The sequence below is a fragment of the Rhizopus delemar genome, genomic scaffold, assembly GCF_000149305.1.
Source record: "Rhizopus delemar RA 99-880 supercont3.3 genomic scaffold, whole genome shotgun sequence".
NCBI classification, from domain to species: domain Eukaryota; kingdom Fungi; phylum Mucoromycota; class Mucoromycetes; order Mucorales; family Rhizopodaceae; genus Rhizopus; species Rhizopus delemar.
In genome coordinates, this window is record NW_027137829.1 from 543,336 (window position 1) to 557,891 (window position 14,556).

The 14,556-nt window shown below is 37.4% G+C and overlaps 6 protein-coding genes across 6 annotated transcripts; all 6 read right to left on the minus strand.

Annotated features, from left to right (window-relative positions):
* Positions 1-778: 778 nt before the first annotated feature.
* RO3G_04418 (uncharacterized protein) lies at positions 779-2,580 on the minus strand (the record flags this gene model as incomplete). The annotated part of the gene is made up of 7 exons (XM_067659008.1): positions 779-988; positions 1,032-1,148; positions 1,198-1,302; positions 1,349-1,588; positions 1,635-1,736; positions 1,790-2,128; positions 2,227-2,580. 7 exons carry the CDS (start codon positions 2,578-2,580, stop codon positions 779-781), a joined length of 1,467 nt encoding a protein of 488 aa, XP_067515109.1.
* A 454-nt stretch (positions 2,581-3,034) lies between these two features.
* On the minus strand, positions 3,035-4,209 carry RO3G_04419 (uncharacterized protein; the record flags this gene model as incomplete). The annotated part of the gene is made up of 2 exons (XM_067659009.1): positions 3,035-3,814; positions 3,862-4,209. The coding sequence occupies 2 exons, from the start codon at positions 4,207-4,209 to the stop codon at positions 3,035-3,037; spliced, it is 1,128 nt and encodes a 375-aa protein (XP_067515110.1).
* A 415-nt stretch (positions 4,210-4,624) lies between these two features.
* Positions 4,625-5,347, minus strand: RO3G_04420 (uncharacterized protein; the record flags this gene model as incomplete). The annotated part of the gene is made up of 2 exons (XM_067659010.1): positions 4,625-5,207; positions 5,343-5,347. 2 exons carry the CDS (start codon positions 5,345-5,347, stop codon positions 4,625-4,627), a joined length of 588 nt encoding a protein of 195 aa, XP_067515111.1.
* A 719-nt stretch (positions 5,348-6,066) lies between these two features.
* Positions 6,067-8,790, minus strand: RO3G_04421 (ATP-dependent protease La; the record flags this gene model as incomplete). Its single annotated transcript, XM_067659011.1, has 6 exons — positions 6,067-6,395; positions 6,441-6,611; positions 6,670-7,400; positions 7,454-7,944; positions 7,992-8,075; positions 8,185-8,790. 6 exons carry the CDS (start codon positions 8,788-8,790, stop codon positions 6,067-6,069), a joined length of 2,412 nt encoding a protein of 803 aa, XP_067515112.1.
* Positions 8,791-10,865: 2,075 nt separating this feature from the next.
* On the minus strand, positions 10,866-11,261 carry RO3G_04422 (uncharacterized protein; the record flags this gene model as incomplete). The annotated part of the gene is made up of 2 exons (XM_067659012.1): positions 10,866-11,046; positions 11,167-11,261. The coding sequence occupies 2 exons, from the start codon at positions 11,259-11,261 to the stop codon at positions 10,866-10,868; spliced, it is 276 nt and encodes a 91-aa protein (XP_067515113.1).
* A 1,237-nt stretch (positions 11,262-12,498) lies between these two features.
* Positions 12,499-12,815, minus strand: RO3G_04423 (uncharacterized protein; the record flags this gene model as incomplete). The annotated part of the gene is made up of 3 exons (XM_067659013.1): positions 12,499-12,585; positions 12,708-12,722; positions 12,762-12,815. 3 exons carry the CDS (start codon positions 12,813-12,815, stop codon positions 12,499-12,501), a joined length of 156 nt encoding a protein of 51 aa, XP_067515114.1.
* Positions 12,816-14,556: the final 1,741 nt, after the last annotated feature.

The window sequence follows — 14,556 nt, forward strand, 5'->3', positions numbered from 1 at the left end:
TTCGGTGGTGATGAGCATCATTGAAAAAAACCAAGTCAATAAGAAAAAAAAGGGGGATGCTTTTATACACACACACACAAGGCACGTGTTGAAATCTATTTTGCCACACACCTTGCCACATGGCATGCGTAACTGGTTTCCTTTTTTGTATTTCACGAGATCAATTTCATATGAAACCAAGTTGAGCCAATCAAAAATGACGCATAAGAGTACCTGAATTTATTCACAATCCAACACGACATCATCCATCTTTTGGTTCGTCATCATGTCCACATTGACATCAAATGCTTCTTCATAAAGATGTTCTGGTTCTAATGTTTGCTTTTGTTGTTCAATATTCACTCTGCTTAATTTATTTACAAATTCTTCTACAAATTCATCTTCCAATCCTCTCTTTCTTTCCTCTCTTCTCTCTTCTTTTTTCATCAGATCCGATATGATCCTTACTGCTTCCATTCGAACCAATCTGTGTGTATCATTTGCCTAGCATCATCATCATTCAACTTTCTCTCTCTTTTTTATATTATTATTTCTTCTTACTGCCTGAATTAATAATTCATCCGCATGAATAAAGTGAAAAAAGACCACTTCCTTCCATTCCACTTTGAACTCACGCTTCTTTTGTTGCTGCTTTTCATGCTCATAAAGATACCAAAGATGTTCTATCAGCCTACATGCTCTCACCCGTACATCTGGATCTTGATCATCTACGAGTGTCTTGATAATCTCTGGGCTGTGAATGCATCAGTCGCTTCATTTCCTTTATCTTACACTCTTTTTACTTGATTGAATGAGGCTTATTCTCTATTTCCATTTTCATGCCTTGACAAGATCTATTCTCAACCAGACAACAGATAGCATCCAGTGTAGCTCTTCTCACAAAAGCTTCTGTGTCATAAAGTAAACTAGGTAATTGACTAGCTAAGAAATAACGACTTTGTTCATGCTGTTGTAAATAATCCCATCCTCTTTTACTTTTCATCATATTCTATCAAACAATATCAAGCCATGTCTCACTCACTGTTTATTACCTGTAATACGTCTACAGCAGATGCTCTTATAAACGGTTCGCTATCATTCAATCGATCCAATACCTTCAAAGGCAAATTGTATTTTAACGCAAATGTTATCTTACATTCTTCTGTGGGCTATTCTATACAGTTCATATCATCTCTTCTTACGCATCTACTCTCTTACCTCTCTAAATAATCGTCCAACAAAATGAATAGCCGCATCACGTATATCCCACTCGGTATCAAGCAACTTCAGGCTGAATGTCTCGATCCACGTATTCAACCCAGACTATACAGTGAATCAATAAACCAATCTATCATTTCACAACCCATACCGTCTCCATATCCAAATCATTCAAGAACACATCAAATGTCTCTAATAAAAGTGAGATTCCTTTGGCATCCAATTCATCCTGTTCCATCATGTCTGCCAACAAGTCAATGATTCGACTCTTGTCTTTAAATGAAGAAAATAAGGTTTGCAGCAGTCCAAGTCCGTTTTTCAATACACGGTGGTCCATGTAATCACTTTGGTTTTTGAATACGGCAAGAAACCTTTCACCCAATTCACCATCCTACGTGATGTCTTAGCATGGTGTTTCTGTGTAGGGGAGACCTTACCTGAAGGACAGTGGTCTGGATCAGAGCCAGTTTGTTGAATGTACGTAAAACAGATTGAAGTACATTGTTTTTATCCCTATTTGATTTCAATGCTAACTTTACCTAAATCACATTCATCAGTTCTCTTTCTTTCTCTCTCTCTTTTCTTTCTTTACGACGTCAAACTCTGTGTGTGTTTGTCTGCCTAAACAGATGTCTAAAAGGGGTACGAGTGTTTGAGTGATGTCTTGCTCACAAGGTGTCCTCTTTAATAATTCAAGTGAGGTATCCAATAGACCAGTGGCCGTCATGACTTGATGCATGGATTGAACCAGCATCATTTCTTTAGCCATCTGGATCATGATCTCATAAGCACCACTCAATGTTTCTTGTCCATTCAATCCAAGTGTCTTGGTAGGATTGGGGTCCCAAGAGAACAAGGCAGACAAGATCTCAAGCACTCTGGAACATATCATTCGATTCGTAGAACACATCAGTGGAATCACAAAGGACAACTACCAAAAAGTAAGTAAACGAGTCCACTGCGATCCCCAATTCTCAAGATTACCAATCGTGTGCGGTGTAAATAATCCAATGTTGCCTCGCTGCTCACCATCGACCAACAAAACTCGAGGGCAGCCATGACTTGTGAAGGATTGGATGAGCTGGAAAGGATGGATTTGATTTGTTCTGCAGGGTCCAAGATGTCCACGAGGGGACTCTTGAGGACCAAGAGCGTCAAAAACAGTCGACAGGCCTCGGATACCACATACGCACTTTGATCCAAAAGGGCCAAGGTGATCAAGGACGCCGCCTCCTTGTTGTCACATAACCAGCGCTGTCCTTCATCACAAGAGACAAAGAGCTTACAGGCCTGAAGACAGCTCCATCGTAGCGCGGGCTCAGATGAACGTAGTCCACCGGTGATCATGCGTAAAAGTTCAGGATGATGTCCCTCCAAGGACATAAAGGTCGATGAACGGCCAAAGTAAACAACTTGGCCCATGAGCCGAATGGATAAAGTGATCACGCGATAATCTTGATCTTTTAATTCACACGCCTACTATTGTGTTCAGTATTTGAAATGAAAACATGCAAGCCATCTCACTTGTTTCAATTGTTCAAAAATATCAAGTCGTTGAAATGTGTCGACTGCTTCCGGATGGGTTTCAAGTACCATGATTAAAAAGGAAAGTACTTTCTCAAATAGAGTGTCGTCACTGATCCTCTTTGACATGTGTGGTATTGCCTTAATAATATCTGAAGCTCTTTGAAGATCCATGATGCCTCACTGTAAAGAAAGCAGACTTTTTTATCTTTCTCCGCTCACACGTAAAAAGAAATAAAGAGAAAGAAATTTTTTTTTAATAAAAGTACACATACAATAAATAGTTTTACAACATAGATAATCATTGTCATTTTTAGCAATAATCAAAGCATTGGGTTGCTATGAATGGGTCGGGCCAATAAGAGCTCATGTAGCATTCATCCTCTTGTAATACATCAGAAGGCTGCTGCTCAGCATATAAATTAAAGTCGAGGTATGGATCCAAGGCAAAGTCCAAAAAGACATTCGAGTCGTGAACATGGTTGTTGTGGGTATATTGAAGGTCGATTGTTTTCATTTGTGGATGACAAGAGACAACGGTCGCAGCTTCTTGTAAACCCTGCAGGAGAGCGGGTGATGCGAGATTGCTGTCCAGTGGGCTGTATTCCGTCGCAAGTAATAACGATCGTTCAGGTTCATGCATCCAAAAGTCTTGCAGGATGGCATGTGTATACATCTTCTTTGGCGCCCTGTCCTGGTCCACTGGGCCTGTCGCAGCACGTTTTCTGTCGTTCTTGATCCGCTTACGGCCATTCTCATCAAATCGAATCACGAAACTCTTGGGATCTGTCTTTGGGATCTCTTGGCTTTCTTGAACCGGCCTGTTTCTGATGCGAGGAGCAGAAAGAAAGTGCTTGGTCTTTTTGACTTTATAATCTTCAGGTCTTGTGATGTAGATGTTGGATGCAACCCCTTCTTCTTTGGCTTCAGGATGTCTCGGAACACCTACCAGAGTCAAGTTCTCCACAAACAACTTTTCGGTCATCGGCCGAAGGGTCCAATAGCCTCCTTTGCCAGGATGAGCTTGGGTCGGACGACGATCGAGTTTGACAAACCATTTCTTATTCAGAGACAGGTTGTGTCGTATGGAATTCTATTGGACATGAATACGATTGGAAATAGACGCATAAAACACATTACCTGCCATCCCTTCACTCCCTTTTTGTAATAAGGATACACTTCAGAGATCCACTGATAGATGTCACTCAGTGTCAATCGACCGTCTTTACTGGACAAGATGGCATGGGCAATCAAAGTAGCATAGGAATACGGTGGTTTTTCAAAACGATCCACTGGCTTCCACCAGGGATGGATCTGGCGTGGCCACTGTGGCCTGGTTCTCGAGGGACACGTATGAAGATCATCGTCTTCCTCTTTGAGCTGCATGCCAATAGGTTCCATCTTGAACCGAAGTGGATTGGCTTTCTTTACTGATTTAGGCTGCTGATCTTTACCTAGTAATTCACGAATAATAGCTAATTGAGACATTGGGTATAAGAGGAAGAACGCAAAAGAGAAAGGAACAAGAAGGACAGACTATAAATACTTTTTTTTTTCTGTCACGGTGGATGAATTTTCTATATTGTACCACGTTACATTCTATAGCATTATTTTAAAATATCTTTTTTTGTATACAATCAATGTCTTGAGCCTCATTGTAAATCTTACTTTCTTTCATAAAAGAACAAAGATCAAAAGAAGAAAGATTTATATAAAAAGAAGAGAGAGAGAAATGATTTTTTAAAATAAAGAATCAAGCTTATTTACTGCGTAAAATAACAAAACACTCGATTTATTCAACAGTCGTGTCACCCTTTTTGATTCCAATTCATTTTCTTTATATAGAAAAAAGGTTTTTTTGATGGTTTAAAAATCCTATTGATTTTGAGGGACTCATTATTTTCTAAGCAACAAGCACATCACTTCTCAAAACCCATTTTTCGCCTAGAGTGACCTGCATGGCTTCATGTAGCAAACAGTGTGTGCCGTGTCTGTGCAGTAAAGCCATGCCTCTGGCTGGCTTGACGACAATAGGATCCGTCTTGTTTTGATAAAATACTGTTTCACCCCCTTGCATGTCTTCATTCAAATAAATCAAGAGTGTCCATTCTGTCCAAAGACCGGTCTGTTTGTCCTGTACACTCTCGTCATAATGCGCACCGAATGAATGTCCTTTTCTGTACCGGTAAATTCGAATATTCGAGTTGAGGCCAACGGGTCGCCTTGTTACCTTTAAAGGGCCTGTCAGGTCTTCGAGCCCTTTCCATAAGGCGCTGGCCACCTCGGCATCGTCCATTGATTGTCGGTCGTTGTTACGGAACGCTTCACCTCTTTTGGGACGTGTGGCTGTGTTGATCTTGGGTGGTAAATGGGTGGCAAAGTAGGTGATGACCGCTTGACATTCTTTGGCATTGAGGAAATTGGGTATAACATAAATCTGATCAGGTTCAAGTTCTTGTATTTCCAAATAGTTTTTGTTGCTTAGCCTAGGAAACATGTGCTTATTTTCTATGACATTGGTATCTTTCTTGGATTTTGGCATTTGAAGAAAAAAAACAAAGAGAGGCGGCGCATGTTTCGTTGCCATGGTGAATCATCTTGATTTTAATGACCGATTTTACTCCATGTTTTTAGGTTTGCGGAAATAAACCGGATCCAGCTGCCTTGCACAAACATCCATCATCCCTCTCCTTTGGCCATTTGTATCTCAATGGCGTAGCAAGATCCCATCACCTCAGCTTAGCCGAGGCACAAGAAAAAAAAAAAAAAAAAAAAAAACGGCCCATCCACACAGCCTCTTTGCTTAGCAATTGGTTAGTCATTTTAGCTTTAAAACGCTCTCTTCAGCTGTGTACGCAAATAAAAAATTTATTTGACACATGTATTCAATAAAAGCAAAAGATGTCGAATAGACCATTTCTTTTAGCTTATTTATAACAGTACCAAAATTTTCGGCTTTTCTTTGTAAACAAATACATGATTCGCTGTATACAAGTTGTACAATTTGATCATCTTTGAAGTTCCCCATATGTCATCTAATAAGGATGGCCATTGGTTTCATTCATTATAAAAATCTTGGTGAGTTCATGTGACTAATTATAGGGGACAGGGTTTGTTTGGTACAATCGGATTTGACAAGAATTTCTGTATATGCTGCTTTTTGTGCTAAATCTGTTCATTTTACATCATATACAACTAAACATGGATTAGACCAAAGTAAATATAGTAATATATCCACTAATCCATTTAATGAATGCTCACGGTTAAAAAAAAAACAAGTTTATTTGATTACTTTTTCCTTAAGTGAAAGGAATTATAGTGTATATATTATCGTAGCACATGTATTTATAAATGACTTTCATAAACACGGGTGTTCCATTTCTCGGAATCATTCATGACCAAGGCAGCTTCCAAGACATCCCAAATATTCTTTGCAAAAATAAATTCTATATCTTCCTTTATTTTTTCAGGCACATCTTGTTGTACGTCTTTACGGTTTCGGAAGGGCAGAATGATCTTACGAATGCCTGCACGGTGAGCAGATACCACCTTTTCCTTTATACCTCCTACAGGCAAAACTTGTCCTCTTAATGAAATCTCGCCTGTCATGGCTGTAGTGGTAGGTACGTGATATCCAGAAAAGAGTGAAACAAGAGATGTGACCAAAGTGACACCTATTCATAAATTAGTTTGCGTGATTCCAACAATGAATCATTTACCTGCACTCGGCCCGTCCTTTGGAACAGCACCACCAGGGACATGGATATGAACGTCATATTTCTCAACAAGACTCGCATCCTTTGTTGGTACAATCTTTAGTGCATAAGCATGAGATTTCACCCATGTCAATGCGAGCTTTGCAGACTCTTTAATCACATCACCCAAAGAGCCTATCATAATAATACTAATATGAATATTTTTCCATACCAAAAATGACAATTGCTTTACCTGTGAGTTGTAATTCACCACGGCCTGGCATTTTAGTTGATTCCACAAATAATATACCACCATTACCGCTTCCAGAGTAAGCCAATCCAGTCACAACACCTGGTAGTGCCTCACGTTCGGCCACTTCTTTTTCATAAAACGCCATACCCAAAATCGCTTCAAGATCTGCCATTGACACATTTGGGTTATATTTACTTTCTTGATTTGATTCGCGCAAATCAGCCAACTCGACACACTTGGCACGGACAATGGAGGCAATCGTTCTCTCCAGACTACGCACGCCGCTCTCGCGTGTGTAGTTTTCAGCCACTTTAAGAAATACGTCATCTGACATCTTGACCTGGCCTGGCTGCAATCCGTGAACGGTCAACTGTTTGGGTAATAAGTGGGATTTGGCAATATAGAGCTTTTCTTCAAATGTATAACCGTTCAAGGTAATGATCTCCATACGATCCAAGAGAGGCTCAGGTATCGTATCAAGACTATTGGCCGTAGCAATGAACAAAACGTTGGAAAGATCAAAGGGGACATTCAGGTAGTGATCTGAAAAGCTATTGTTTTGCTCAGGATCTAGCACTTCCAAAAGAGCCGCGGCAGGATCGCCATAGTGCGTAGAGTGAACAAGTTTGTCAATTTCATCCAGCAGGAACAAAGGATTGTTCACCTTGCATTTTCTTAGACCTTGGATGATTAAACCGGGCATGGCGCCCACATACGTTCGTCGATGACCCCTATCATTCAATGGTTTGAGAGATACTTTTACCACTCGTCTTTTATTGTTTACCTCATATCGGCCTCATCTCTTACGCCGCCTAATGACACTCGGTGAAACTCACGGCCTAAGGAAGAAGCAATCGATTTACCAAGTGACGTCTTTCCTACACCAGGAGGTCCAACAAAGCAAATAATGGGTGCTTTCAGATCACCCTTGATCTTCATCACCGAAAGATATTCAATGATACGCTTCTTGACTTGATCCAAACCAAAGTGATCTTGTTCTAATTTTTCTTTGGCCTTTTTGATATCAATCGTATCTTGGGTTTTCTTATTCCAAGGTAAATCGGCCAACAGTTCTAAATAATTACGCGCCACAGAGTATTCACTGGAGGCAGGCTGGAGCTTCTTGAGCCGCTTGAGCTCTCTTTGAGCGACTGTAGCGGCTTCCTCAGGCAGTTCGGCTTCTTCTAATTTTCGGCCTAATGATTCAATTTCGTCTTCATCTTTGCCTCCATTACCACCATCTGACTCGCCAAGTTCCTTTTTGATGGCTTCCAGCTTTATAAAATTAACAAATGTGAAATAAAGCAAGTTGACATAATTACCTGCTGACGTAAATAGAATTCTCGTTGCTTTTTGGACAGTTTATTTTCTACACTTGAATGCACCTGCTCAGATATTTTAAGTACCTATTCACAAGTATGTACATCAACATAACTTGTCACTCTGATAATCAATGAAGCTTACATGCAATTGACGTGTCATCCACTCTGAGGCTTTCTCAAGCCGTTTTTTTACATCTTCCGTAGCCAACATGGTCAATTTCTCATCAAATGAAGTTTCAATCACTGTCACCAATAAATCAGCCAAAACGGGGGGTGGAACAGAGTCCAATAACTTTGTCAGTTGCTGAATCAAATTCTCAGGCATACGCAGCTCCTTCATCTTCAGCAAAAACTCACGTACAAGTGCCTTGAATCGAATCATGTCGTCATCTTTATCACTCACCTCTTCATAATCAATGTAGTTTACTTCAGCATACAAAGTATCCTCCTTTTTTTGAAAGTCTCGTATTTTGAAACGTGAGACACCTTCGACAAACATTGTAAAGGCGCCTAAACCAGCTCGCTGTATTCGAAGTATGCGAGCTGCACAGCCGTAACCAAATAATTGATCTTTATCTTCTGGTCGGATAAAAACGTCTTCGTTCGTTGAACTTTTTTCAGATGTCAGCGGAATACAAGCAAGGTAGGTTGGTTTACGTTGTTCGCTTGAGCGAAGGTGTTTGCGAGTCAAGGTAACGGCATCCTTGCCTCGCATGGAGATCTTGAGAACAACTGAAGGTAATAATACCTTATTTTCTAAAGGAATAACAAGCAAGTTGTCTGGAAGTGCCAAGGTCATGTTTTAGGTGAGAAAAATAAATAGAAAAAAAAAGAAAAAATAGTAATCAAATATTACAAACTTCATGTGAAATTATATACGGGCATCGCTAGCGGTTTTTGAAAAATGAAATACGATTACTTATGCAATTTTCTTGTTATAATATGTGTTGTTGTTCTATCCCCTTTATCGAAAAAGGAAGATTAGCCTAATGTGTGCCAACTTTCTTTTTTTTTTTGGAGTTCTTTGTTAATTTATGCATCTTTTTCTTTTTATCATTGCATTTACTGATTTTCTTAATTAATCTCATCTACAGCATAGAATACGCCTTTCTTTTTTTTTTTTTTTTTTTTTGTTATTATTGCTCTGTAATTGAAGAGAATAAATTTTTCTGTAAGACGTTATTTTTGAAATACAACCATTTATACTTACGTTAAATTGCATATAGTTATTTCACTCTCAATTTGAGCATTTTTCAGAAATTTTGACGCAAGTCCCGAAAATAAATGCCATGTGTTTCATGTCGTAAAAATTCTTTAACTATCGTCATATATACATGGGAGCTCGTTGTGTTTGTTAGTCTAATTTACCCATTTTAGTTTTGGTTTTTCAAATAAAGTTTTTTGAATTAATTTGATGAGCTGGTAATTTTGTTCAAGCATATTTTGTAACGTTGGGATGCATCAACAGTGAGTTTTGTACTTCTGGTGCACAATTTTTTAAACTAAGAACTAACCTTGCAGGAGAATGGTCGATTTCGAAGACATTCATTCTGTTGCATTATTTGATCTATCAAGCGATACATAAAGCCAGTAGCTTAGGGCTGGTAGGCCTATAAGCAAACTTGCTAGATATAATATTAACTGCAATTGGTTAGTGGTACGATTTTATAGCATTGCGATTGGCGGCTTAACTTATAGTAATTTGTAAGGAAGTTTAAAGTGAAGAAATTTTTATAGCTTTTTATTTTATAATCTTTATACAGTAATGATGTTGGAGAAATGAGGACGAAGGGTATTACTATAGGCTCTCAAACCGCATTTATACTATCAGTTTATATACTGCTTTCAGAAAGTAATGTTGCTCAAACCTGTCGTTTTTTATATTTGAACTGTGTTATTTTTTATGAATGATTTGAATTGCGTTATAAAATATACAGCATTTTAATCAAAAATGAGACGATTTAATAAAATAAATTAAACACAAAAAATAAAAGAGATGAACGTCAATATTTTTGAGACAAGTGAACAAGACAAATTAGACCATGCAGATTCTTTTTGTAGACATATGCCAAAAAGAAACGTAGACGAAGCAATCCCTTATATTATCGTTTAAAGGCTTACACTGTATCTGGGATTAATGCAGCGGTAATTACAAAGAATTATTTAGTCTTTTCGTCAGTCGACTAGTGCTAGCTGATGATAATGACATGTCCTTTCTTTTAGAGCCGGTGTAGATAGGTTTCTTCGATCTGCAGAATCGTTTTAATCTTTCACCATTTGCACGCAGGCTAAAAAGGATGTGTCTAAAGTTTAATGTAGCGGCCATATTACGATTTCAAAGATGACGAAGAGGAACTTTAGCAGTAGCTTCTATTATACTGATCACAATCTTTAAACATTGTTGCTTTTGCACCTGAGCAGAAGTTATGAAAGCTTATTTTTTTTTTATTTTACTTGCATATAAAAAGCACTTACCTTAAAAGGCCATGACGATCTGCAAAGGGATACTTTTCTCTCTGATATGGTCTAGGGTTATGTACTTGTTTAAACGTTTCAAGTTCACGTTTCTGGCAAGAAGGGCGCAGACTAGAAGTCTGAAACTCGTCAAGGAAGTACATCTGGAAGCCTTCTTTGTCTAGCATTCTTTTCATTGCGACGCCTCTAGCGGTTTCATGGTACTTTACATTTCCTGCCGACCAGTTACCAAGTATTAAGATAGCGTAATCCCAAAATTTCTCTATAAGCTTCTGGCTAGCTGTTTTTGTGCTTGTTGCTGATTAATGAAACTTGAAAGCTTCATTTTTCTAAATGGTAAGAAACCACCGGCACGCCAATCCTCTTCTGCAGGGTGATCTTCATTTAAGTAGTACGCTTTCATGACTGGAGTGACTTTGGCTCTTGAAGATATTCGACAAACCTGTCTTTGTTGACAAGTGAAGATTTGAAATGTGATAGGGAAAACTCGGCTGCAATCACTTTGTCTTTCTTCAAGTTGTTCCTGAGCTTCCTGAATTTTCTGAATTTAGTTTCAATTTCTTTTTGGTTGCTTCTGTATCTGCAAATCATTTTATTTTCAACTGTGCTCTTTTCATGCAAGCCTCGACAGTCAGGATCAATTAATACACATTTGCCAACACCAGCCAACAACTTTTCTTTTCCCAACTTCTCAACGTACTGGAATTCGTCTGCTTTAATAAGCCTTGACTTTCCGCCACCGCTACCAACTTTCTTCTTCGTATCGTAGTTTTGCTTTAATACCGACACACCCATGCCATCTGTGTATATCGTACCTCTAAACGTCATGGGCTTTCTTTCTCCTTGTGGTTTCATCGCCTTTGATGTAACATCAAGAACGGCTCTCCATACTACCTCTTTATCCAAATGACTGATGATGAAATTCTTCAAGGTTTGAGTATTAAACTATATGTATCAATCATCATGTTCGATGATATGAAACCCTTTCTTAATGAGAAGCAATTGAATGGTTTGTTTTGAAGCACTTCGCACATGATTGATAGCCTATAGTGTGCTTTTATGTGTTTGAGAGGGCTAGCTTTGCCGTCGTAATAGATCGAGTCTTTCACAAATCGATGATTTGTCGAATATGAGTCAAAAAGATTACGAGTTATATCTAAATCATTTGAGGAGAAAAACTCTTTAGGCATATCTTCAACGATTCTTGACGATATAGCCAGCTTGACCTTGCTTATCTGCTCTGTTATTGTCTTTACTGTTGCCTCAGTCCCTTTCTCTGTTTCCCCATTCTTCTTCATTTCGCTTTTCAACGATTTGATTCTTTTGTTCTTCTTTAAGAGCAAGTTAAGAAACATTCGAATTTGTTTCCGAATTGAAGCCTGACCCGATTCATATAACCAGCGACGATCTTTACCGCTTCACAAGAGGCTATCTGATTAGCATACTTCATATTAACTGGCTCGTACGAACAGCACTGAAAGTACTGGTGTTGATAGTTGAGTACCAGCCCTTTGTAAGTTATTGATTTTGTCGAAGCTTTCTATTTGTCTGGCTTGTAGTTATTGAGGAATGATAAAAAGTCTTCTTTAAAAAAAAGTCGAAGTTAGTGAAATCTTCCAAGGAAAACGTAGGGTTATTTTCCAGTACATGAATAAAGACGCACTTCAAAAAGGAGAATATATGTAATACGAGGGTATAAACATTAGCTACAAATGTCTTGAGTAGCGAAATATATTATGACTTCCACTCAATACCAGCGATTGAACTTTTAACTGTTACGATCTTTAGAGACGGTTCCATAAAAAAAAAGAAAAAGAAGAATTGACAGTATTTTTTATTACTGTTGTCATTTGTGCTATCATTGTCTCTTGACAATATATTGCCACTGCTAGAGTGGAATTAGAATAATGAAACAATTCTACCTATATCAGTATCATTTCTATGAACAAAGAAATAAAAACTAAATACAGAGATGACCCAATGGAAATGCAATAGGATAGACTTTCCAAATATAGAATGCGCAAGCGATCCTTTAAAGCGTCGATCCCAACCCAAAACCCAAGCCAAAAGAAGTCCAGATTATTCTGCACCTCAAGACAAAGAAATTATGGTCAAGCCCCTTAAAATAGAATATATAAATACACACAAAGAACATATTTTAATAAAGTACATCTTTCTTCTAAAAAGGATCCTAGTATTTCAGATCTATTTTGGGGTTACCAATTTTATCAGAAGACTTACACCTATAACCTTGTACTATATGATATGATGAATGATGATCAAATAGTCCGGTACTTTATAACATAATGTCTTGACGATTGAACTATGAACTCTGTCCCTCTTAGACATTATGAAGAAAGTGTTTATACAGTTGTAATTTCAGATACAATACTGCAAAGCCATTGATATGTGTTCATATAGCCAGTTGCTCAATTACATTATACTCCACAGCAAAAAGTGACGAATGACGGCATAATAAAAAAATCGTCTAAAAAGAATAAAAAAATTTGGCGTTCGTCTCTTTTACTTTTTGTGTCTAATTTATTTTATTAAATCGTCTCATTTTAGATTAAAACACTATAAAAAATTTTCATGCAAACAGATTGTTTTCTAAAAATAACACAAACCAATCATAGCTTCATTTTATGCTTGAATTTATAATCCGCTCAGGTACTTTTATAATTGCCCTTAGTTCCCGTACAAATAAAAGACGCTATTACGTAGCTTTACTCCCTTTCTTCCTCTTTTACTGTGATTAAAAAGTATGCTAGTAAAGAACAAGATCTACATAATGTAGAAAATACAATAAAAAGAAAAGAGAAGGAGCGCGTACGATACAATGCTAACAGTGAGGATTACAGCAAATATAGTAAGAATAATAAGTTATACTGTTATATTGGGATTTATCTTGTGGCTTAACTAGCTGATCAGGTTTATACTACTTTTTGACCATCTTTTTCATCTTTTACGACTAGAGATGGTAGCATATTAGATAAAATGTAAAGGCTGTAAGAAAGAGTAGTTTATTTAAAATAATATTCTTTTTACAATTAAGATCAGGTAGGTCTACTTGGTATCTTCACTTATTTTCTTCCCAATAGTCATCTTGTACCATGTACCAAAAAGTACGCGGGACTTCGATTCTCATTTGCTTGTATTTTTTGCTTATTTGTAGTCATTAGCAGGCAGCCCTATAACAGTATTATATTTTGTGCTTAAGCATGATAAATAGTACGATAAATAAATTAAGAACGGTATACAAATTCATGAAACGTAACTGTGTATGACCGTCATTTTTACTTAAAAAATATAAGAGTAAATCAGAGAGGAATCAAGACAAGGAAGATGAATGTTAAAGTAACAAAAGAAATAAATTAGCTTACACTGACAAATCTAAGCTCGGAGATCAAACCAAAGGTTGGTTAGAAATACAATTGGATTTTGCTAAATCAAATAAAATTGATAAGTAAAATGGAGCCTGATTCAACTTGGTCGGATAATTGCTTGTAAGAAAAAAAAAAAAACCTTAAAATAATGATGCTAATTCTATATAAAAGAGAGACCCTGTATTTTGTTCTTTTTTTTCTTTTTTCTCTCTCTTATATTTTATTTTCCATATATAATGAGCAGTCATTTTACTATCCGAAGTTTATCAAGATCAACGATAGAGCAACTTCCCTTACACCACTTATTCTCTCCAACTACTTTAGAAAAAGATTTACATTACATTGACAAAACATATTACAGTAATGAAAAGACAATATTGGCAGATAACAAAGTGGATGTTGCAAGTAACCAAATGTATGATATTCTAAGTCGTTACACAAGATCTTGTCTTGATCTGTAAGTCCACTTGGAATCGCTTTTATATGAAAAATTAACGATTTAATTAGACGTAACATGGACTTACTATCACTTCCCATTCAAATATCTTTATTCACTAAGTTAACTGTACTTGATTTATCACACAACAAATTACGAGAAATACCTTCGACTATTGAACAATTGACCAATCTGAAACATTTGGATTTATCCCATAATAGATTTATCTATTTACCGCCCGGCCTATGCAGACTCACACAACTCATAC